We start from the raw sequence: 25,613 nt of genomic DNA, 5'->3' as shown, positions 1-25,613 counted from the left end.
CTCGGGGACCGCTTTGCAGAACACCTACGCTCGGTTCGCAATAAACAACTGCACCTCCCAGTCGCGAACCATTTCAACTCCCCCTCCCATTCCTCAGACGACATGTCCATCCTGGGCCTCCTGCAGTGCCACAACGATGCCACCCGAAGGTTGCAGGAACAGCAACTCATATTCCGCTTGGGAACCCTGCAGCCCAATGGTATCAATGTGGATTTCACAAGTTTCAAAATCTCCCCTCCCCCTACCGCATCCCAAAACCAGTCCAGCTCGTCCCTGCCTCCCTAACCGGTTCTTCCTCCCACCTATCCCCTCCTCCCACCTCAAGCCGCACCTCCATCTCCTACCGACCAACCTCATCCCGCCCCCTTGACCTGTCCGTCCTCCCTGGACTGACCTATCCCCTTCCTAACTCCCTACCTACACTCACCTTTACTGGCTCCATCCCCGCCTCTTCGACCTGTTTGTTTCCTCTCCACCTATCCTCTCCTCTATCCCTCTTCTATCCGCCTCCCACTCTCTCCCTATTTATTTCAAAACCCCCTTCCCCTCCCCCTTTTCTGATGAAGGGTCTAGGCCCGAAACGTCAGCCTCTCTGCTCCTATGATGCTGCTTGGCCTGCTGTGTTCATCCAGCCCTGCACCTTGTTGTAGCGTAACATTCGTTGACTAAACCAAAGATAATTTTGTACAATTGTTTGAATGGGAATTTAACTTCAACGTCTCATGACTGTCCTTGTTACCTTGCTAGCTTATGTACCAATAATGCTGTTATGGCTTTACCTTTTCTTCAATTATTCATCTGAACATATATACCAGATGAACAATTACATTTAGGAAAGCGCTGTTTTTTGGTGCTTTTCATGTTTATTTACATGATGTAGGCAACAATAGCAAAGTCACATTCATCACCCATAATTAGATTCCATAAAAAATATAGTATTAAATATTGGGAAGACTTTGTTCTCTAATAGTTAAACCTAGCTACTGATTCCAACCCTTTCCTTGGCAACAGTCTGAAATGAAGTCACCATGTTACCAGTCTTGGTGTCGCATCTGGCTCCAAGATGAGCTTACTACTTAATTGTTGTGTCATCATGAAGAGCATCTATTGCCACCTTTGTATCATCCATACATTTCACCCATTTATCAGCTCATCTTCTGCTGAAACCTTCATTCATGCTGTCATCATTTCTAGACTCAATAATTTCAATTCACTATGGACTGGTCTCCCATATTCCACCCTCCATAAATCTGAAGTCATCCAAAACTGCTGTTTGTATCTTAATTCACACCTAGTCCAGTTCCTTTACTATCTCTGTCTTCGCTGACATATACTGGAGCACCGTCAAGCAACATCTTATTTTTAAAACTCTCATCCTTTCTTTCAAATCTCCTTCAGCCCCATAGCCCTCCAAGATGTCTGCACTCCTCTGTTTCTGGCTCCACATGCATCACAAATTTTTAACTGTTTCAACATTTGTGCCCATATCTCAGTGCCGAGGCCCCAGTTTCAAAAATACCCTCCTTGTAACCCTCTGCCTCTCTAACTAACTTTTCTCTTTTAAGACACTGCTTTAAATCAATTTCTTTGACCAAGCTTTTGGTCATTTTGGTTTACTTTGCTCAATGTCTTACTTGGTTTCATAATGTTCTTGCAAATACCTTGAGATGCAGCATAAAGTTTTCAGTTATAAAGTATCTTTCATGGTCAGTATTTGTGGTGAGATATAATAAAGTAGTTTTTTAGGCCATTTCAGAGGACATCACAAACTAATTGCACAACATTGATGAAAACATCCTCTCTTCCACACACTGGCAAATCAGTTGGTGTGATAAAAATCTGTCAGCTTTCATGGTAATTGTTCACAACAGTCTGGAATCAAAACATGGACTCTCAGTGGCAGTGAGATTAAAATTGGTGATGCACAAGAAGCCACAATTAGAAGAGTGCAGATATACTAAAATGGCTACAGCTATACAAAATCCTGGTCAGACCCCATTTGAAGTACTGACAGTAGATCTGGGCACCGCATCTTAGGAAGGATATATTGGCAGGAGGAGGGAGGGAGCACAGCGCAGCTTTGCAAAAGTGATACCTGGACTTCACTTAATAAAAGGTTCAAAATCTTTAAAGTGAAAAATTTATGGCTGATATAATCATGAGAATCTGTAACAGCTGATGAAACTAAAGAGGCCTGTTAATAGCATTGCTTCTGATGTATAAGTAGCAAATATGCAACTTACCTGGAACCCAAATATTCACGTCTTGTCTGAAAAATTCAATACTGGTTCAATACATTCTTTTTGAGTTTATTACTGAATAAGTTATTCAAAGTAGAATAATTTTGATAAAGTGAGGAAACTATTGTATCCATAGGGAACTATTCTGAATGACATAAGCCGAATGGAAGTCCACATTTAAACAAACCTTCATCAGCAGTGAAATATTCATCTTCTGTTTCTTCACTATTGGACAATAAATTTGGATCAAGATCAGGAGCTGAATTTTTCATGGTGGATACCTGAATAGCTTCATATTTTCTCGATCTACAATTAGTAATACATCCCAGTTACTTTATGTCAGATTTATGTAGATTATTGAGATACTAAAATATATGTTTTGTAAATTTTAGACCAAATGCTTACATAATGCAAAAGTTATTATTGGCCTTAAGACTAGGGAACTTACAACAGATCACTGACAAATCGAAGATCCTCTTGGTCTACATTGCACACTTGCTGTTTGGACAGAATTTTACATTCCCCTGCCAGTGGGTTTACAGGTGGTTGGGGGTGAGGTAGGTGAATTTCCAACAGGCTCCCGCTTGAATGATCTACTTTATTATGAGAGGAGAGTCAGCAGTTTTATCGTCCTGCTGCATGCATGTGTTAAGCCTGCCGATCACACTAGTCACCATTCTTAAACATGGAAATGTGTAGATGTTGGAAGTCCACTCTGATGTCTTATATTCTAATTTTAAGCACTCAATACAAAGACATTCATCTGGAGTTTAGAAGAATGACAGGTGATTTCAAGAATCCTATAAGATTCTTAATGTTTGTGACAGGGTAATTGCTGAGAGGTTATTTCCCCTCATGGAATAATCTAGGACCAGACAGCATAGTCTCAGAATAAAGGAGTGCCAATTTTAGACTGAGATGACATGGTATTTCCTCTCTTGGAGGGGTGTGAGCTTTTGGAGCTCCTTGCTACTGAGAGCTATGGGGCAGAGTCCTTGAGTATATTTAAGGCTGAGATAAACAGATAGATTCTTGATCAGTAGGGAAATCAATGGTTATGGGGAACCAGCAGGAAAGTGGATGTGAGGAGTGCAGGATCAGCCATGATCATATGGAATGGTGGAGCAGGCTCGAGGGGGCTGAGGGGCCTACTCCTGTTCCTATTTCTTATAGTCCTAAATCCAATCACCTGACTCCCACATAGATAGAGAAAGCAGATTGTGATCAGGAATGGAACCACAATCAATTTTGGCTGTCTAATTCAGGATTACCGATGCCAAAATTAACATCTGCCACTACTATGCATGAAACCAGCTCAACCAGTTTGAGCATTATTAGGGGATTGAATTAGTACATTATCCACTTAACCAGCTGGGCTAACTGCTAATGTATCTTGAATCAGCTATCTCATCCAAGGACAATTCATGGTTGACATTATGGACAAAATTTGATCCAGCAGATAAAGGTGAATATTGTCTCAGTGAACAATTGAAGAACAAATTGATCAAGCAACTATTACTTTCTAACAGCTTTACGCTGGGAAGTTGGGTAGAGTACTTGTGGATTGGGAGGCAGGAAGTTAGAATTTGGTGTTTGCAAAATGTTGAGGGGGGGAGGGGAGGAAAGCATTGCATGGTCCCTTTAAAAGATGATATGCTTTTTCTGTACTTAGTGATTTAAAATGGATGTCTCTGAGCAGCAGTTTGCAAGTACACAAAGAGCACCCGAACTGAAACATTTGTATCAAAAGGCCATACGGTTAGCAGGCCAAGCAGCAGTTTTTACCAAGAAAAGCAAGCAGTAGTTTTTACATAGAAAACAAGCTTTTGAATTTAGCCAATCAATTTGAACCAAGCACTTAGATACCAAAAAACAATTAAATTTAAATCTGATGATTTTGACAACATAGGACCAATCCTATTGCAAGAAATATTGATATGTCATCAAGGGTATAAAAGAAGGGAGCAGTTGGACAAAGCCACAGAGCTAGCTGCCACCTGCCAGAGCTAATGGCCCTCAGCTCTCATGACAGAATCACTGGGTCTCACAGCCTCCTCTATGTCTTACAGAAAGCACCATCTAAATAATAACAATACCAATGGCACAGCTCGTTAATATCGCTGACAGAAGAATCAGTGGAGAAGGCATTCCTGACAGAAGAATCAACAGCAAAGGCAGAGAACATTCTGGAAAATGTAACTTGGCTGTAATTGCAAGAGACTAAATTCTACTTTTTAATACATAAGTGGGACTTGTATTTATTGGAACAGCATACCATTAGAAACTTGCTGTATTCATGAATGGTTAATGGTTAGAAGGGATTTATTCTGTTTGTTAATAGGTTCACTGTTAGAGTTAGATAAATAAATTGTTACTTGTTGATTTTAAAGTGAGTGTCGGGGATTTATTTTATTTAACCAATAGAAGCTGCTGAAAAGCAGGTTACACCACTTTTCACACCTCTTTTACAGACTATGAGGTGAGCTGCTCCTCTTTAGGTATTTCAGCCTTAGTTCTCAGAGGGGGGGAGGAGTCAACCTCTGCTTTATAACATTTATCAGAACTGTTTTCTATATCTTTAAACACATGAAAATATGTCAGCCAGCTGTACAGTTCTCGGCTCACTTAGGTGAAAACCTGACATTTCTGAAGTATTGTTAACAACAGATGTCACTACAATTTCATTAAAATACAATGCAGCCATCACAGCCTGACAGATTAAGTGACTGCTTGATTTCTATTTCATTCCACTTTTTTCTCACATGCATTATTCCCCTTTTCACTTCTTCAAATTTTACTTTTGCTTTGCAATCATGGAATCATTAAAATTTGCATCGTAGAAGGACAATTCCCATTGTGTCTGAGCTGGTCAAACAACCGCTATACTTTCAAAGTGTATGTTCCAGCTCTTGGTCTATTGCTTTGTAGGTTTAAATGTAACGTGCATATCCAAGTAATTTTTAAACGTAATGATGGTTTCTGCCTCTACGGCCTTTCAGGCAGTGAGTTGTACACCACATTACCCTCCGAAACCTCCCAATTACTTTAAAATCTATGACGCCCAATCTGATTACTGATCTCATTGCTAAAAGAAAGGTCCTTACTATCCACTCTCTCTCAGTCCCTCATAATTTTATGCACCTTAATTTAATCTTTCCTTTGTCTTCTTTGTTCCAAAGAAAACAACCTCAGTCTGTCTGATGTGTCCTTATATCAAATATTTTCCAGTCTTGGCAACATCCTTGTAAAGCTTCTCTGCATTCTCTACTACGCAATCCCATTCATACTATCATGTGGTGGTAGGAACTGTACACATGCCTTAGAAGTGGTCTAATATTTTGTACAGTTTTAGCAATCCTCCCTTCTCTTAAACACAGCACATGGGTTATTAATGCAATGTATTCGGTATGCATTCTTAACTGCTTTATCTACCTGCTCTCTACCCTTCAGAGGTCTTTGAATGTGCATCCCAAGGTCCCTACCATTCTCAGAATCCTAGCATTTCTAGCGTTGTTTGCTAAAATGCCCACACTTCTCTGGATTGGATTCCATTTGAAAATTTTTGCCAACCTGGCCAGTCCACTGGTAATTTCCACATAATAATCCACTTCCATGTGTCCAACTTTCATATGTCAAATTTCAACTATAACCCCTTCATTTACATCTAAATTCTTAACACCTAATACAAAAAGCAAAGAGCCAAGTACTGACCCATGTTTGTGGAACATTTACAGGCACCAAAACACCCATTAATGATTGCACTTTCCTCCCTACCACTGAGCAAGTTTTGTAAACAACTTGTCTACCCAAAACTTTTACTTTTCTGACCCGATTGCCATGTCTGATCCTGTTAAAAGCCTTGCCAAAATCCATGTAGACTACACTAACTGCATTATCCTCGTTGAACTTTCTTATTACTTTGTCAAAAAATGTATTCAGGTTATTCAGACACAACCCTCCTTCCACAAATCTATGCTGACAGTCCTTGATTAATCTGTATTATTTACCATTTAGAAATAACTGTTCCTTGAAGTTTTCTCAATTATTTGTGCATCACTGAGGTTAAGCTGACCGGCCTGTAATTGCTCAGTCCATCGCTTTCACCCTTTTTTAAGCAATGGTATGTTAGAATTCTTCCAGCACCTGTAGCCAAAAAGGATTTCAAAATGATAGTCAGAGTCTCTGTTCGTTCCTCCATTGTACAACAGCCTGGGATACATGTCCTCTGGGTCTGGCAACTTATCTACTTTCAAAAATGTTAAACTTTTGAAAATTATAACTCTCACTACGTTTATACCATCTATTATTCAGCAACTACAATGCCTACACTATCCTCCTCTTTTGTGCAGAGAGACAAAATATTCATGAAGAACAATACAAATACTCTCCAACTCCATAACCACAAAACTTTTTAGGTCTCTACTAGAGATTTAAATAAAGGCAAATCGCTGTAGTAAGCCATGACTGTGTCTAGAACCTTTCTTTAAAAAATGCCCAACCAATACTTCTACAAAAGAAAGTGCTTTTGTCATCAAGTTCACTCGGGCCTCAGTCTCACATTTTGTAAATCAAAGCTCCTAGTCACATACCAAGAAAAGTCACCAGAAAAAGAATCATTTAAAATAGTCATTGATAAAACCCAAGGACCCAACAACTTATTAGAAAACTCAAAAAGGAAGATTCAATGGTATTGACTTGGATGTGCAATCTTCATCAGACCATTAAAAAGAGCCCATGTAATTCCTGTGTAAAAGTGTCTGAAAGCTAGCATGTTTATTTTCAACACTGACTGCAGGAAATAAAAATAAGTTACTTAAGATTGTAACGATACCTTGCAAGGAGCGTAACATCTTCTTTAGACTCCAAACTTTCGAAACTTTCAATGGTCTTACTGATGTTATGTAAATAATCATCTGTTGATGACTGGTCATTAACCATCTTGGTTTTATATTCATTAGATGTGCAATTGTCTAGCTCAGTTCTTCCAGATTGTAAAAGCTATGTGGAATTCATAAATTTCAAGAGTCAAAGCAAAGTAGATTATCAATGGAATTCAAATAAACAATTAGATTTGACACATTGGTCAGTATTTAATGGAGGTGACAGGGGTCTCAGAAGGCCCATTGAATAAGCAGCAGTGGATCTTCCGAAAGGGTAAAAGGACTCTGGGATGGAAATTCTAACTGTGAAGACCTACTAGTCACTCAAAGGCTGGCAACCATCAATTACTCTGCAATAGCATTGGGGAAACATAGTAGCTGCTGGCACCACTTTGACCCGAGGCCCAGGGTTAACACGGGACCGAGGTCACAACTTAGTGATAGCAGGATGGGGGCCACATTGGAGATGGTTAGTAGCAATGACAAGGGAATAGTTCGCAATGCTGCTGGCCCAACTTCTCCATGCCATATCCTCAATCAGGAAGCCTGCATGCAAACAAACAGGCTTTGCGTTTTGAGCTTGTTACTGGATGTTTACTAGGATGGAGTGCTGAGGACCATGATTGGACATTAATTACTCACTTAGAGACCTTAATTGGGATTGAGGTGAGGAAACAATCCTTCAGTCTTCCCACCTGAACTTGAATCAGAACAATTATGCAGTGTCCACCTGCCGCCCTTCTGCATGATTTTTTAAAAAATTCATTTCTGGGATGTGAGTGTCGCTGGCTGGTCAGCATTTATTGCTTGTCCCTAGTTGCCCTTGAGAAGGTGGTGGAGAACTGCTTTCTTCAACTACTGCTGTCCACCTGCTGTGGGTTGACCCACAATGCCATTAGGGAGGGAATTCCAGGATTTTGACCCAGCAACAGTGAACGAACGGTGATATATTTCCAAGTCAGGATGGTGAGTGGCTTGGAGGGAAACTTGAAGGTGATGGTGTTTGCATATATTTGCTGCCCTTGTCCTTCTAGATGGAAGTGGTTGTGGGTTTTGAAGGTGCTGTATGAGGATTGTTGATGAAGTTCTGCAGTGCATCTTGCAGACAGCACACACTACTGCTACTGAGCGTTGGTGTTGGAGTGGACGTTGTACCAAACAAGCGGGCTGCTTTGTCCTGGATGGTGTCAAGCTTCTTGAATGTTGTTGGGGTAGCACTCATCCAGACAACTAGAGAGTATTCCATCACACTCCTAACTTGTGCCTTGTAGATGGTGGTCAGGCTTTGAGGAGTCAAGAGGTGAGTTACTCGCTGCAGTATTCCTAGCTTCTGACCTGCTCTTGTAGCCACTGTGTTTATGTGGTGAGTCCAACTGAGTTTCTGGTCAATGATAACCGCCAGGATGTTGACAGTGAGGGATTCAGTGATGGTAACACCATTGAATGCCAAGGAACAGTGGTTAGATTGTCTCTTATTGGTGATGGTCACAACCTGGCATTTGTGTGGCGCAAATATTACTTGCCACTTGTCAGTCCAAGCCTGGATAGTGTCCAGATCTTGCTGCATTTGAACATGGACCGCTTCAGTATCCGAGTTGTGAATAGTGGTGAACATTGTGCAATCATTGGCGAAGATCTCCACTTTTGACCTTACGGCACAGGGGAGGTCATTGATGAAGCAGCTGAAGATGGCTGAGCCAAGGACTCTACCCTGTGAACTCCTGCAGAGATGTCCTGGATCTGAGATGACTGACCTCCAACAACTGCAACCATCTTCCAATTTCAAGAATGACTCCACCACCGGAGTCTACCCCTTGATACACATTGATTCCAGTCTTGTTAGGGCTCCTTGAGACCACACTGCAGCCTTGATGTCAAGGGTTATCACTCTCACCTACCTCTGAAGTTCAGCTCTTTGTCCATGTTCGAACCAAGGCTGTAATGAGGTCGGGAGCAGAGTGGCCCTAGTGGAACCCGAACTCGGCATCACTGAGCAGGTTATTGCTGAGCAGGTGCTGCTTGATAGCACTGATGACAACTTCCATCACTTTACTGATGATCAACAGTAGACTGATGGGGCGGTAACTGACTGGTAATTGACAGATGCGGAGTGCCAGCTCTCAGATACCTCCTCCTATCTTCCCCTGGAGCATGACCCTACCATGACGCATCAGGCTGTTGTATCTACTGTAGTAAGTTCTGAGGAATGGTCATCGGACCCGAAACTTTAACTCTGATCTTTTTCCATCACAGATGCTGCCAGACCTGCTGAGCTTCCAGCAACTTTTGTGCTTGTGCAATAATTGACTGGGTTGGATTTGTCCTGCTTTTTATGGACAGGACCTACTTGGGTAATTTCCCACATTGTCAGGTAGGTACCAGTGTCGTAATGGAACAGGAATAAAAACAGAAGTTGTTGGAAAAGCTCAGCAGGTCTGGCAGCATCTGTGAAGGGGAAATCAGAGTTGATGTTTCGGGTCCGGTGACCCTTCCTCAGAACTGATGGTAGCTGGGAAAACGTCGGTTTATATGCAGTAAATAGGGAGAGGGTTGAGATAGGGAGTAAATGATAGGATAGAGCCTGAACAGAGACAACGGCAGTTGGATAGAAAAGGAGTTGATAACGATGTGGCTAGGACGGTGAGTAGTTGGTAATGGGGACTGTTAGAGACTAACAATAGGCAGTGTGTAATGGCAGGCTATGTGATAACAAGGCAGGGGGCAAGGACACGGGAGAGTTTAGGCCCTAAAATGATTGAACTCGATATTGAGTCTGGATGGCTGCAGGTTCCCCAAGCAGAAAATGAAGTGTTGTACTGGAACAGCTTGGCAAAGGGAGCAGCAAGTTCTGGAGCACAAATCTTCAGTACTACTGCCGGAATGTTGTCACAGCCTGTAGTCTTTGCAGTGTCCAGCGTCTCCAACTGTTTCTTGATATCACGTGGAGTGAACTGAATTGCCTGAAGACTGGTATCTGTAATCTGGAGGAGGCCAAGATGGATCATCCACTTGGCACTTCTGGATGAAGACTGCTGTGAGGACTGCAAAGCTTAGATCTGATCTGTTGGTTTTGGGATCACTTAGCTCTGTCTGTCACTTGCTGCTTATGCTGTTTGGCAAGTAAATCAGCCTGTTTGGTAGCTTCACCAGGTTGACACCTCATCAGGTATGCATGGTGCTGCTCTTAGCATACCCTCTCCATTGAACCAGGGTTGATCTCCTGGCTTGGTAGTAATGATTGAGCAGGAGTTATGCTGGGCCATGAGGTTATAGATTGTGCTGGAGTACAATTCTGCTGCTGTTGATGCCCCACAGCACCTCATGAATGCCAGTCTTGAGTTGCCAAATCTGTTTGAAGTCTGACCCATTTAGCAGGTGATTGTGACACACAACACGATGCAAGTTATTCTCAATGTGAAGACGGGACGTCGTCTCCACAAGGACAGTGCAGTGGTCACTCTTACTGATACTCTCACGGACAGATGCATCTGCAGCTGGCAGATTGGCAAAGATGAGGTCAAGTATGTTTTTCCCTCTTGTTGGTTCCCTCACCACCTGTAGATCCAGTCTAGCAGCTATGTCCTTTGAGACCCAACCAGCTTGATCTGTAGTACTGCCTAGTCACTCTTGGTGGTGGACATTGAAATCCCCCACCCAGAGTACATTTTGTGCCCTTGCCATCCTCAGTGCTTCCTCCAAGTGTGTTCAACAGGGAGGAGTACCAATTCATGAGCTGAGGGAGGACAGTACGTGGTAATCAGCAGGAGATTTCCTTGCCCATGTTTAACCTGAAGCCACAAGACTTCGTGGGCTCAAGAGTCAATGTTGAGGACTCCCAGGGCAACTCCCTCTTGACTGTATACCACTGTATCACCACCTCTGCCAGGTCTGTCCTGCCAGTGGAACAGGACATATCCAGAATGGTGATGGTGGTGTCTGGGGCATTGTCTGTAAGGTATGATTCCATGAGAACTATGGCATGCTGTCGCTTGACTAGTCTGTGAGACAGCTCTCCCAGTTTTGGTACTAGCCCCCAGATATTAGTAAGGACAACCCTGCAGGGTTGACAGGGCTGTTTCTGCCTTTGTCTTTTCCGGTGCCTAGGTCGATGCTAGGTGATCCATCTGGTTTCATCTCTTTACGACTTTGTAGCAATTGGTACAACTGAAAGGCTTGCCAGATCATGTCAGACGGCAACTGAAAGTCAACCACATTGTTGTGGGTTTGGAGTCACATGTAGGCCAGACCAGGTGAGGATGGCAGATTTCCTTCCTGAAGAAAATTAAAGAACCAGATGCATTTTTCCAACAATTGACAATGATTTCATGGTCATCAGTAGATTCTTAATTCCAGATATTTTTCATTGAATTCAAATTGCACCATCTGCCGTGGTGGGATTCGAACCCGGGCGCCCTGATTAAATTATCCTCCCTACTGGCCATCCAACTCATTGGGGGGAATGCATTAATCAATGGCCAAAACATTTTAAAGAAGTATAGGTGCTTTATTTTTGAGTAGATAAGCTACTTTTCTATTTAGGATGCAGTGAAAGTTTGATTTATACATTAAATTTACACTTTCAAAAGTCATTTCAAGAAGGCAATTTGAAAATTTGTTTCAAAAAGCATTGCGAAAAAATACACAGCAATAGATTACCTTAGATCAGAAAGTTTTATGCTGAAGAATAAATAAAACTACACACACAACTATAAGCACAAATATAATGTTTCATTTAGATACAAATGGGAATGAAACTGGGAAAGATCTCCATGAATTTCTGCAAATATGAGTTGTTACATTCCACTGTCACTACATGTACTGCTCCATCAATCTGAGGAGGATGATGGACTTATGGTAGTTCAGTTGACTATCGCTATTCCTCTAGATTCATTCAAATGCTCTTGCTTTTTCTCCCAAGCAGTACACTAAATGAAGGGGTGCCAGACTTCCTTTTCCCTCCCAGAAAGAACCAAACAATCTTGTTATCCATATTGCTCCTAACATAAACAAGACATGCCAAGAAACATGTATACTCCAATGCAATCTTCCCACAATCAATGTGCCATCAAATTGTAGAATGGCTTAGGAACAAATACATAAATGTATACTTCTTTAGAAGTCAATTTTTAAAAACTATCAAATGTACAGCTAACAAGAAATCCCTCAATGTTTCTATTTGTTCCCATTTTTCAACAAGGATTCTGACTCATTTCTAGTCAGCCTGTTTTATCTGAAAGTACAGGTCAGATATTTTCAGCATGCTACCAAGTTCTGTGCATTGATGAACTTACGGATTGTATGTTTTTAGGCTGACAAAAACGGCTTAAGTTTTATATTTCTTCAGAAATAGAGAAAGGAAGGTTCTTTGGTTTAAAACTAAATTGAGGATACACAAACCTGATATCACAGACTACTTCGAAATTCTTACAATCAAACAAAGATTTAATTATTGCAAATATGCTACTTGGCTGCATTTCAGTAACTTACTTCTATTTTAACTGTGGAGACAAAGATCTGATGAAAAAAAACAACCAGGCAAACAATAAGTGATGAGGAAACGTCAATGGAATTTGCTCTCCATATCACCAAAAAGGCAACAGGAGTGAGGGGGAAACAGAAGATGAGCGTAGGTATGATTCATACCTGAGTGTGTTTCTTGTCCATTAAACTTCCAGTCGAAGTATTATGAGATTTATATGTGATAGCAGTAATGACTCCTTGAACAACCATATGCTTGTGTTCCCTATAATGCAAACTTTCTACATTTTCCTTAAACTCCCACAGTGATACAAGAGCGACCTCTGTTATGTTAAAATAAAAAAAAATTCATTACTATGTTACAAATGGGAAAGAAACAAAAAGATTTTTTTTAATTCACTCTGCAATGTAGACATAGATGGCTGGCCCAGAGTTTATTGTCCATCTCTAGTTTCCCTCGGGTAGCGGTGAGCTGCTTTCTTGAACTGTTGAAGTCCATTTGTTTTGGCGACCCACAAGGGCTAGAGGGAGCTCTAGGATTTTGACCCAGTGACACTGAAGGAATGGCAATATATTTCTAAGCCAGGATGGTAAGTAGCTAGGAGAGGACTTATTGGTGGTGGTGCTTCCATGTATCTGTTGCCCTTGTCCTTTTAGAAGGTTTTGGTCGTATAATTCAAAGGTACTGTCTATGGACCTTTAGTGAATGTCTACAGTTCATCTTGTAGAGGGCGCAAACTGTTGCTACTAAGTTTTGGTAATGGAGGAGTGAATGTTTGTAGATGTAGTGCCAATCTATCAGTCTGCTTTGTTTTATGTGTTGTAGGAGCTGCATTCATCCATGTAAGTGAGAAGTATTTCACTGACTTGTGTCTTGTAGATAGTGGACAGACTTTGTGCGTCAGGAGTTGAGCTACTTGCTGAAGGATACTTATCTTCTTACGTGTTCCCGTAGCCACTGTACTTCTACACCTAGTCCAATTCAGTTTAGTTTTTGGTCACTGATAATCCTCAGGAGTTGACATTGGGGATTCAATGATGGTAATGCCTTTAATGTCAAGCGGTGATGCAACAAAGGTTTGGGAAGGTTTAAACTAAATTGGCAGGGGGATGGGAAGCTATGCAAGGAATCAGAGGAAGAACAAACAGAAAGAAGAATAAGAAAAGCGACAGGCAGATGAATCAAAGGGCAAACTCAAACAAAGCAACAGTAAAAAAAAGGAAATGGGACAAGAAATATTTTAAAGATGATCCTTAAGACTTTGTTCCTGAATGCATGGAGCATTTGAAATAAAATGGACATATTAATCACCCAAATAGATGTAAATGGGTATGATATAGTTACGATTACAGAAACAGGATTGCAGGGTGACTAGGGAAAGGAACCGAATATCTAGAGGTGTTCAGTATTTGGAAAAGACAAGAAAAAGGCAATGGAGTCGTTTTATTGGTTAAAGAAAATATAAACACAATATTGAGGAAAGATATTAGCTCAGACAATGTAGAACCAGTGTGGGTAGAATTGAGTAATACCAAGAGGGAAAAAAAACATTAATGGGGTGGTATATAGACCACCAAACTGTACTGATGATATTGGGAATTACATTAAACAAGAAATCATAAATTTGTGCAGTAACGGAACACGAACCCACACTGTTGGCGTGACTCTGCATCGCAAACCTTGAGCCGAGCTAACCGATCTCTTTTAAAAGTAAAGACGCAACACTGGATTTCTACAAAGTGAAGCCAGGATGTGGTGAAAGTACCACATACAGTTTTGATTTCATAGTGTAGAAAGAATGGTAGGGCAAGAAAGGGAGTACAGCAGGCTGCCTGGTATGAAAAAATTTAAAAAAAAATAAGAAAAACATAAAAAGGAGGATGTTTTATTACAATGGATGGGATCGGGGATGATTTGACTGATGTGTTCAAAATGATGAAGGGCTTGTTCAGAGCAGATGGAATGAGCAATTGAGAGATCTAAACAAGGCAACATTAAATGAAAGGAATTTAAAGGAGACGGGAAAAATAGGAGGCGGTGGTCTTGCAGTGCTATCACTGGGTTAGTAAGGAGTATTGGCAAATACGTGCCAGCTGATGGAGTTTAAATTCAACTAATAATATCTGAAAGCTAGTCCACAAGGTATGAAACTATCATGGCCAGTTGTAGAAACCAGTCAAGTACACTTTAGCTTGTTAATCCTAGTTTGGTCCTCTTTAGCTAGCTGGCCATGAGGTGGGTTTAGCTCAGTTGATTTGCAATGCAGAGTGATGCCAACAGCACTGCCTGGAGTTACCGTGGAGGACTCTCCTTCTCAACCTCTCCCTTGAGGTGTGGTAGCCCTGAGGTTGGACCTCGACACAAGACAGTAGCCCCATGGTCTGGGAAGACTGTGGCGGCTTTACCCTTCCTTCAGGGAAGGAAATCTGTCGTCCCTATTTGGTTTGGCCTACATGTGACTCCAGATCTGCAGCAATGCAGTTGACTCCTAACTGCCCTCTGAAATTGCCCTTGGAAGCTGCATATACCCAGGGCAATTACACATGGGCAACAAATACTAGTCTTGCCATTCCATAGAACGGCTAAATAGAGGGTTCGGAAGCTATGGAAAACTCCTCGGGTTGTCATGTTTTGACCTCGTCATCAGTCCATCCCACATAACGGAGAAGTTAAAAAGGGCCTGAAGCAAGGTTCAATGTTTCAGCCACCAAGAAGCGATTCTTACAGCAAAAGAATCTGCATCAATTGAATTTTCTATAAATGATCAATTGCCAAAAATGTGTTTGTCTTAAAAAAAAATCCTTGCCTGGAATTGTTCACTGAGTTACTGAATCGAAGTAAATACAGAATGGTTTGTAGAGATGTAACCCTCAAAGTACAGATTGTCTCAGCCTTGCTTTAGGAAAGATGTTGTGAAACTTGAAAGGATTTACAAGGATGTTGCCAGGGTTGGAGGGTTTGAGCTATAGGGAGAGGCTGAATAGGCTGGGGCTGTTTTCCCTGGAGTGACGGAGGTCGAGGGGTGACCTTAGAGGTTTATAAAATAATGAGGGGCATGTATAGGGTGAATAAACTAGGTCTTTTTTGAGTCCAAAACTGGAGGGCATGGGTTTAAGGTGAGATGGGAAAGATTTAAAAGGGATCGAAGGGATAACTTCTTCAGACGAACGGTGGTGCGTGAATGGAATGAGCTGCCAGAGGAAGCGGAGGAGACGGGTGCAATTACAACATTTAGAAGGCATTTGGATGGGTACATGAATAGGAAAGCTTTAGAGAGATATTGGCAAAAAATTGGCAAATGGGACTAGATTAATTTAGAATATCTGGTTGGCATGGACGAGTTGGACTGAAGTGTCTGTTTCTATGCTGTGCAGCTCTATCACTCTATTTGTAATTATACATGACTTTAATCTGCGCAAAGATTGGGTGAATCAAATTAATCACAATACCAGAGAGGAGGAATTCCTCGCCTGTACTGGGATGGTTTTCTGGACCAATCATTGAGGAGTCAACTAGAGAACAGGCCATTTTAGGCTGGGGATTATGCAATATGAAAGGAATAATTGGTAATGTGAGAGACCCCTTCGAGATGAGAAACCACAATAATGATAGAATTATTGATCAAGATGGACAGTGAAGCAGTTGATTCTGAGACTAGGATCCTGAATTTTAATAAGGAAACTACAATGGTATGAGGTATGAATTGGCTATGATGGATTGGGAAATGCTACTGACAGAAATGACAGTGGATAGGCAATGGCAAACATTCAAAGAGCTACTAAAATTGTTTATTCCTGTCTGGCACAAGAGTGCAAAGAAAATGAATGGGAAAAGCATAGCTTACAAGGGGAGTTAGAGGCAGTATTAGATGCAAAAAAGCATACAAATTGGCAAGAAAAAACAACAGACCTGAGGATTGTGAATAGTTCAGATATCAGCAAAAGAGGACTAAGCAATTGATTAAGAAGGGGAAAATTGAGTATGAGAGTAAGCTTGCTTGTAAAATTTCCATAGGTATGTAAAGAGAAGAAGAATAGTGAAAACTAACGTAGGTTCCTTACAGTCAGAAATGGGGGAATTTATAATGGGAAACAAAGAAAAGACTGGCAAACTAAATTCATACTCTGCCTCTGTCTTCACAAAGGAGGACATGACTAACATACCAGAAATGATGGAGATCACACAGTTTAGTGAGATGGAGGAACTGAAGCAAATCTGTATTAGTAAAGAAATGGTGTTGGAGAAATTGATGGGATTGAAGGCTGATAAATCTTTGGGCCTGATAATCTACATGCCAGGGTACTTATGGAGGTGGCCGTATAAATAGTGGATTCATTGGCGGTCATCTTCCAAAATTCTTTAGACTCTGCAACAATTCCTACAGATTGTACGGTAGCTAATGTAACCCCACTATTAAGAAGGGAGATAGAAAGAAAACAGGGAATTATAGACCAATGAGTCTGACATCGGTGTTTGGAAGATGCTGGAATCTATTAACAAAGATTTCATTGTTGGGCACGTAGAAAACAGTGGTGGAATCAGACTCTGTCAGCATGGATTTACAGAAGGAAAATCATGCTTGATAAAACTACTAGAATTCTTTGAGGTTGTACCTAATAGAGTTGATCGGGGAGCCAGTGGATGTGGTTTGTTTGGACTTTCAGATGGCTTTTGACAAAATCCCACAAACGAGATCAATGTGTAAAATTAAATACATGGGTTTGGGGGTAGTGTATTGAGATGGATAGAAAATTGGTTAGCAGACAGGAAACAGAGTAGGAATAAATGGGTCTTCTCCTGACTAGCAGGCAATGACTAATACAGCACCACAGGAATCAGTACTAGGACACCAGCTATTTACAATATATGTTAATGGTTTACAAGGGGGAACGAAATGTAATATCTCAAAATTTGCAGATGACACAATTGAATAGAAGGATGAACTGTGAAGAGGATGCAAAAATGTCACACTGTAATTTGGACAATTGAGTGAGTAAGCAAATGCACAGCAGATACAGTATACAGATGGATAAATGTGAGGTTATCCATTTAAGGTAGCTAAAATAGGAAGGTAAATTATTATTTAAATGGCTGTAAATTGAGAGAGAGAGAGATGTTTAATGAGATGTGGATGTCCTTGTGCACAAATTGCTTAAAATAAGTGAGCTGGTGCAGCAGACAATAAAGAAGGCAAACTGTATGTTAGCCTTCATTGCGAGAGAATTTGAGTACAGGAACAAGGATGTCTTGCTGCAATTATAGAGGGCATTGATGAGGCCACCCCTGAAATATTGTGGCAGCTTTGGTCACCTTATCTAGGGAAGGATGTTCTTGCTAGAGGGAATGCAATGAAGGTTTACCAAATTGATTCCTGGGGTGGCAGGCCTGACGTACGAGGAGAGATTGTGTCCGTTAGGATTGTGTTCACTGTAGTTTAGAAGAAATGAGGGTGGGATCTCATAGAAACCTATAAAATTCTAACAGGACTAAGGTTAGATGCAGAAAGAATGTTCCCAATGGTGGGGGTAGTCCAGAAGGAGGGATCATAGTTTAAGGACTGAGATGTGAAGAACATTCTTCACCCAGATAGTGGTGAGTATGTGGAGATCACTCCTGCAGAAAGTGGTTGAGGCCAAAACATTTTGTGTTTCCAAGGAAGTAGATATTGCTCTTGTGGCTAAAAGGATCACAGATAGTGTGTATGTGTGTGTGCGTGTGTGTGTGTGTGCGTGGGGCGGCATTAGGGTATTGAGTTCGTTGAATGGTGGAGTGGGCTCGAGGGGTCAAATGCTCTACTCCTGCTCCTATCTCCTATGGTTCCATGACAGGTGGCTAGGTGGGAAGGTGATCATCAGGTCTGCTCATAGGGTACTTAGGTGGTGGAAGTTAGGTCAAATTAGAGAGATAGTAGGATGCTTAAGGGGGTAGTCAGGGGTGGCAGCAATCAAATCTGGTTGGTGAGTGGGGGTTCTGCTCAAGCAAAGGTGCTGGTAGGATAAGACCAAGAGGGTGGTCAGTTGGTGGAGCTAGGTCTGCTTGTGAAAGGTAGCCAGGTCAAGCCACAGAGTGTGGGATCGAGGTGAATAGTTGCTAGTTGGAGAGTGTCAGACAATAGTTTGGAGGGGGTGGGGGACTGTTTCTGTTGTCACCCAGGAGTGAAATTGAAACCTTTTCGTTTAACATTTGCTGGCTAACTACAAATATAAGTAGCAAATTATGCTCAAATTTCAAACGATACATGTTGACTCTGATTGGCAACGGCATTGAGCTGAGAAATGAACGAGATCACACCAGAAACGTCACCTAATCATATTGGACTTGAAATGTTAACTCTGTTTCCTCCCCTGCAGATGCTGCCAGACCTGCTGGGTTTCTCCAGCACTTTCTCTTTTTATTCAGACATACAGCCTCATAGTATTTCGCTTTTAATGGCTGTCACCTATTTTGTTCAGATGAAACAGGGGCAGTCTGTATATCTTTTCTTTCTGCAAAGTTCAGAGCCCTGGCTTACAATTTAATCAAAGCTTGGCAGCTGTCTGTCTGTCATCATCCAACTTGTGCATTCTAATGGAACACCTCCACCAATCAACACTCTCTTCTTATAAAACATAAAATGGTTATTTCTCCCTTACATTGGAATTTCTTACAAATTGTCCTGATGAATGCAAGATGAAAAGCTTCACAAAATGTGAGACTTTTTCAGCAACACCCAAGTTCAATACTACCAAACAACTATAGAGGTTAGAACAGTGAAACTGTCTGAACTCTCAAAAGTCTCCAAACCCAAGTTGGAGGAGTTTCCCGGGGAATGGAGAATTACCTATCAAACTTAGCTAGTTTGAACTTCCTGACAAACACCAGGAGCACAGCTCTTCAGGGCTCCTGTGGTGTCTTGGCCTTAAATTTGGTTTTCAATGATCTGGAGACTGGAAGATCATGGCTACTGTATTATTAAGTTTAAAATCTCACCATTCTACTGACAGTAGCTGAAATGTTTCAAGCTTGAAGTATCTTTCATATCATCAAATAGATGAGCCATGTGGTCTATTCAGTCTGCACATGTCTTTGATCCATAATTTTCAATCATGACATTGCAATTCGCCTCCTATTGCCACTACTCAATTAAACGCCTGTCTATTGCACTCTTTCAGACAATTCAAATTCTAGCACAGGCAGGAATTTTCCTTTTGGGATCAAACGAAGTTCCCAGCACTACAGTCAACCGAGTCGGTGTTGGAAAAGAGCCTAATTACCTTCACTTAGCTAATAATTGCTTAAAGCCAGACAGCATTTCACCCTCCACCTGGCTTTCTCAAAAGTGACTCAGGCCAGAATGGTTCTGCCGAGCCACACTGCCACTGGCAAATTCTGAAGGCAGCCCATTGTGGGCCCTGAAAATCCAGCTTCCCTGTTTGAGGTGTCTCAGGAATCCAGATAACAAGAATGATACCATTCCTGAACCTGTTTCCTTTAAAAGTTAGTTTCCCAGGGCTATTTTCCCTGGAGCATCGAAGACTGAGAGGTGACCTTATAGAGGTTTATAAAATCATGAGGGGCATGGATAGGGTAAAATAGACAAGGTCTTTTCTGCAGGAGGGGGGCAGGGGAAAAAGTCCAAAGCTAGAGGGCCTAGGTTTAAGGTGCAAAGGGAACGATTTAAAAGGGATTTAAGGGGCAACTTTTTCACGCAGAGGGTGGTGCACGTATGGAACGAGCTGCCAAAGGAAGTGGCGGAGGCAACATTTAAAAGGCATTTGGATGGGTAATGAATAGAAAGGGTTTAGAGGGATATAGGCAAAATGCTGGCAAATGGAACTAGATTTATTTAGGATATCTGGTCAGCATGGACGAGTTGGACCAAAGGGTCTGTTTCCGCGCTGTTCATCTGTATGACTCTAATGATTATGACTCTTACTTAGCCAGGAACAGGCTGGAAGAATCACACTTAACAAAATCCAGATCAAAGAATCATTATCACATATTGAAGAACCACACGCAGCTTACAAGCTGACAAGCACAACAGAGTAGAACATGACCATCACAAGTCTTACTACCTTCCTCCAAGATTAGACAAAGCTTTTACTTAAAATCTATCGTAATTTAGTTCCACACTGACAATCAACTCTCATATGATAAATCATATTGTTAAATTCGGATCATATAGTATGCGCTCCAAAACATTAGGCTCTTGCAAACAATACAAACCATTAACGTTGAAATATTAAAAGTTTACTTGAGCTAAAATGTTTCACTTAGAACATTTACAATACTTTATCTATCTTACTTTATACTGAAATAATGAATAATTGTTATTAGAATATTTGTACAATGGAACTATTGACAGGGTCTATAGAGTATCACATAATATATCAATATTATATATTCTAGAATTTTATAGCACAACGTACTGCTCGTGAATGTTCAAATAAAAATACTGTGTTCACTACTAAAAATTGAAAAACAGCATTGTTTTTATTTCAGAGATAGCAAGGCCTGCAGATGCTGTAGCCAGAGTCAATACAGTGTGGAGATGGTGGAACACAGCAGGTCAGGCAGCATCAGAGGAGCAGGAAAGTCGACGTTTCAGGTTGGGACCCTTCATCAGGACTGGGGAGGGGTCAGAGAGCTGGAAAATAAATAGAGGGAGGAGGAGTGGGGCTGGTGCAAGATAGGTGGGATGGTGATGGGTGGATGCAGGCTGGGGGTAGTGGGGATTGGTCAGTGGGAAGGGTGGGGCGGATAGGTGGGAAAGAAGATGTACAGGTTGTATCAGATCAAGGAGGTAGGGATGACAGGGAGAGTTGGACAGGGGATGAGGCCGGGGATGGGGAGATTTTGAAACTGGTGAATTCTATGTTGAGGTCATTGGGCTATAGGCTCCTGAGCCGGAATACGAGGTGTTGATCCTCCAGTTTGCATGTGTTGTCATTGTGACACTGGAGGAGGCCCAGGATGGACATGTCACCAAGAGAGTGGGAGTGGTAGTTAAAATGGTTGGCAACCAGATAGTGTTGTTGATCATATTGTACAGAGTGCAGATGCTCTACGAATCGGTCACCAAGTCTGCGCTTGGTCTCGCTGATGTAATGGAGGCCACAGATACAGTAGACCAGGTCGGGGGATTTACAGGTGAACCCCTGTCAGATTTGCAAAGTTTGTCTTGGGCCTTGTACGGAGGTGAGGGAGAGGTGTAGGGGCATGTTTAGCAACTCCTGCAGTTGCAGGGAAAGGTGCCGGGTGCTGGTGGGGTTGGTGGGGAGTCACTGGGTTTGAAATGGATGTCGGTGCAGTGACGGTTACTGGAGATGGAGATGGAGAGGTCCAAGACATGGAGGGAGGTATCAGAGATGGTCCAGGTAAATTTGAGGTTGGGGTGAAATGTGTTGGTAAAGTTGTATGAACTGTTCAAGCTCCTTGTGGGAGCACGAGGCAGCGCCAATACTGTCATCAATGTAGTGGAGGAAGAGGAGAGGGGTGGTGCCAGTGTAACAGCGGAAGAGGGACTGATTCATATATCCTACAAAGAGGCAGCCTCAAATTCACCTGGACCATCTCCAATACTTCTCTCCCGTCCCTGGACCTCTCTGTCTCCATCTCCGGTAACTGTCTCAGCACTGACATCTATTTCAAACCTACCGACTCCCATATCTACTTTAACTACACCTCCTCTCACCCACTCTCCTGCAAGAATGTGATCCCTTACTCCCAATTCGTCCGCCTCCACTGCATCGGCTCCCAAGATGAAGCGTTTCACTCCCAGACATCCCAGATGTCCTCCTATTTCAAGGACTGCAACTTCCCCCCCTCTGCTGATCCACAATGCCCTCAATTCCATCTCTTGCGTTTCCCGCATTTCTGCCCTCAAACTCCCTCCCCCCAATGAAAATAAGGATAGAGGCCCCCTGGTCCTCACATACCACCCCACCAATCTCCACTTCCAGCACATCATCCTCCGCCACTTCCGCTACCTGCAATCCAACCCCACCACCAAAGGGATATTTCCCTCCCTACTTCTATCTGCCTTTCGTAGGGACTGCTCACTCTGCGACTTCCTCATCTACTCCACACTTCCCAACAACGCCACCACATCAGGCATGTTTCCCTGCAACCACAGGAGGTGCTGCACCTGCTCCTATGCCTCCCCTCCCCTATAGGCCAAAGACAAACTTTCCAAATCTTCCAACCTGGTCTACTGTATCCGTTGCTCCCAATGCGGCCTCCTCTATATCGGTGAGACCATGCGCAGACTCAGTGACCGATTTGCAGAGCATCTGCGCTCTGTATGCTAAATCAACAACACCTTCTGTTTGCCATTTTAACTCCCACTCCCACGGTGACATGTCCATCCTGGGCCTCCTCCAGTGTCACAATGACACTACATGCAAACTGGAGGAACAACACCTCATATTCCGGTTCAGCAGCCTACAGCCCAATGACATCAACACAGAATTCACCAGTTTCAAAATCACCCCACCCCTGGCCTCATCCCATGTCCAACCCTCCCTGTCATCTTCACCTCCTTGACCTGACACAACCTGTCCATCTTCTTTCCCACCTATCCACCCTACCCTTCCCACTGACTATTCTCCACTACCCCCAGCCTGCATCCACCCATCACCATCTCACCCACCTTGCCCCAGCCCCACTCCTCCTCCCTCTATTTATTTCCCAGTTCCCTGTCCCCTTTGCCAGTCCTGATGAAGGGTCCTGACCAAAAACATCGACTTTCCTGCTCCTGTGATGCTGCCTGACCTGCTGTGTTCCTCCAGCTCCACAGTATTGACTTGTTTTTATTTTAGGCTGATTAACACTAATCAATAGCATTACCTGTCAAACCATACCTTTCATATTTTGACTGTAGGCCTGAAAGTTTGAAGGCAAGGGAGGAAAAGAATAATATCCTCCAACCACAGACCTTTCCAGAAAATCTGTCTTATGTTGTGATTTTGCCCATTGAATAAATCTTCTAACTGTAGTGTCAGTTGTGTATGGTCTTCCTTTGTGATAACCTGCACGCAATAATTTTCACAAATTATTTGGAGTGGTATTTAAGATTTAAAAACCCTATCATTTTTTAAAAAAAATCAACCACTGGTTTAATATGCATATTTTTGTGGTTTAAAATTGCATTGATATGAATGTTGGGGTAAAGGACAGCCTGAACTGGTTTATTTAACTAACATAATAACACTGTGCACAAGAAAGCAATATTCTCTTTGTGATGATTCAGTTACACACACTAGGTTCATCATAGGTGGACGCCAACAATGTAGACATTTAAAAATGAATTTCAATCCAATTAAGAACATTCATTGGAAAGCATATGAAAGAAACAATCGATAGGAACACAATATGATCACAGTGCAGCCAGTAGCCCCGAAGAAAGATATGGTGGTGTCACAAACATTTGCCAAGATACACTCCTAGTAAAATCACGATGATGTGTTGTGGATGGAGAACATAAAGACCATGATCAAGATCAACTAAAGGTGGAAGTAAATTCACAACTATTCTGGTTTATTTCCCTTTTGAAGTAGAGCTACTCAGATATTAGAAGAGGATAAGTTCATTTCATATCTTTTCATGATATTCTGCACATATTACATGTACAAGCTTACATTTAAATTTGAAAATATTTTAAGAGGTTTCTTTTATATTTGTTCATGGGATATGGGTGTCACTGGCCAGGCCAACGCTTATTGCCTATCCCAAATTGCCTAAAGGGCAGTTAAGAGTCAACCATATTGCTGTGGGTCTGGAGTCACATATAGGCAGATTTCCTTCCCTAAAGGAAATTACATGGTTTCCCTGACAACTTACAATGGATAATGGCTTTTATTACAGTGACATTTAAATCCAAATTTTACTGAATCCAATGGATGGACTTATACATATGCTCCCACCATGGGTTTTTAGATTATTACATCACTACCTCCATTATCTTAATAAAACTTGGATAAAGAAAGCTGTTTGAAAAGTGAAGCATGAATATTCCTAAATTAGTTTTCCGGAGTTCTCTACCTGAAGGCAGACTGATATACAGCACCACACCACCACATGATAGTGTGAATGGCTTCCTCCTGTGCAATAACTTTTCTATGGATAAATTGTGTCCTTGTCAGCAAAGCAACTGTAATCAAACACATCACCTGAACCTCTCTTATCAGAAACACATTCCATAACTAGGAATGGAAAATGTCTCTTAAGATCTGCCACATTTACTCGCTGTATTGTAAGTATGCAACAAGATGGTCTATGATGCGCAAGGATACCTTTAATTTGATTGGAGGGAGGGAGGTTATTATGTTAGTTTACTGGCAGAATTCAATTCTAATGGAGTCGAATATATCCTTTAATATATAATAACATATATTTGGAGAAGGAGTGCTCCTTTTGGTGACAATGTCCTCACTGGGAAGCATCCATGCCATATCATTTTTAATTCATTCACGAGGGCTTCACTGGCTAGGCTAGCAATTATTGCCCCATCCCTAATTGACAAGACGGCAGTTGAAAGTCAACCACATTGCTCTGGGTCTGGAGTCACAGGTAAGGATGTCAGATTTCCTTCCCTAAAGGGTATTAGTAAACCAGAAGGGTTTTTGCTGACGATCAACTATAGCTTCTTGGTCATCATTAGACTTTTATACAGATTTTTATTGAATTCAAATTCCACTATTTGCCATGGCGAGATTAGAACCCAGGTCCCGAGAACATTGCCTGGGTCTCAGGATTAACAGTCCACTAGGCCACTGCCTCCCCTCACTGTGAAGGCATAACGTCAGGCTTCATTGCAGATATGAATGCTCATGAGTTCCTTAGATTAAAACTACATTCTCTTTCCGACCTACTCTACAGAGTTGTGGTCCATGAGCCTGGCAAAAAGAGTGAGTGGTGACCACGTGAGTGTGGTAACAGAGGGATGATGGTGGCATGACTCTGATTGGAAGAGGGATTGGTATGGAAAATACACTCCTTAATCATGATTAACAATTAACTGTTGAGTTTTGATCT

The 25,613-nt window shown here is 41.9% G+C and overlaps 1 protein-coding gene across 1 annotated transcript in view; it reads right to left on the bottom strand.

Annotated features, from left to right (window-relative positions):
* LOC109927175 (RPA-related protein RADX-like) overlaps positions 1-25,613 on the bottom strand; it is a 74,533-nt gene that overhangs the window by 5,933 nt on the left and 42,987 nt on the right. Inside the window, exon 7 of the mRNA XM_048597955.1 lies at positions 23,441-23,608. Coding sequence (XP_048453912.1) covers positions 23,441-23,608 — 168 coding nt within the window. The remainder of the gene's footprint in view (positions 1-23,440; positions 23,609-25,613) is intronic.

This window comes from Rhincodon typus, chromosome 6, assembly GCF_021869965.1.
Source record: "Rhincodon typus isolate 14 chromosome 6, sRhiTyp1.1, whole genome shotgun sequence".
Taxonomy (NCBI): domain Eukaryota; kingdom Metazoa; phylum Chordata; class Chondrichthyes; order Orectolobiformes; family Rhincodontidae; genus Rhincodon; species Rhincodon typus.
This window is presented reverse-complemented; position numbering and strand designations above follow the sequence as displayed.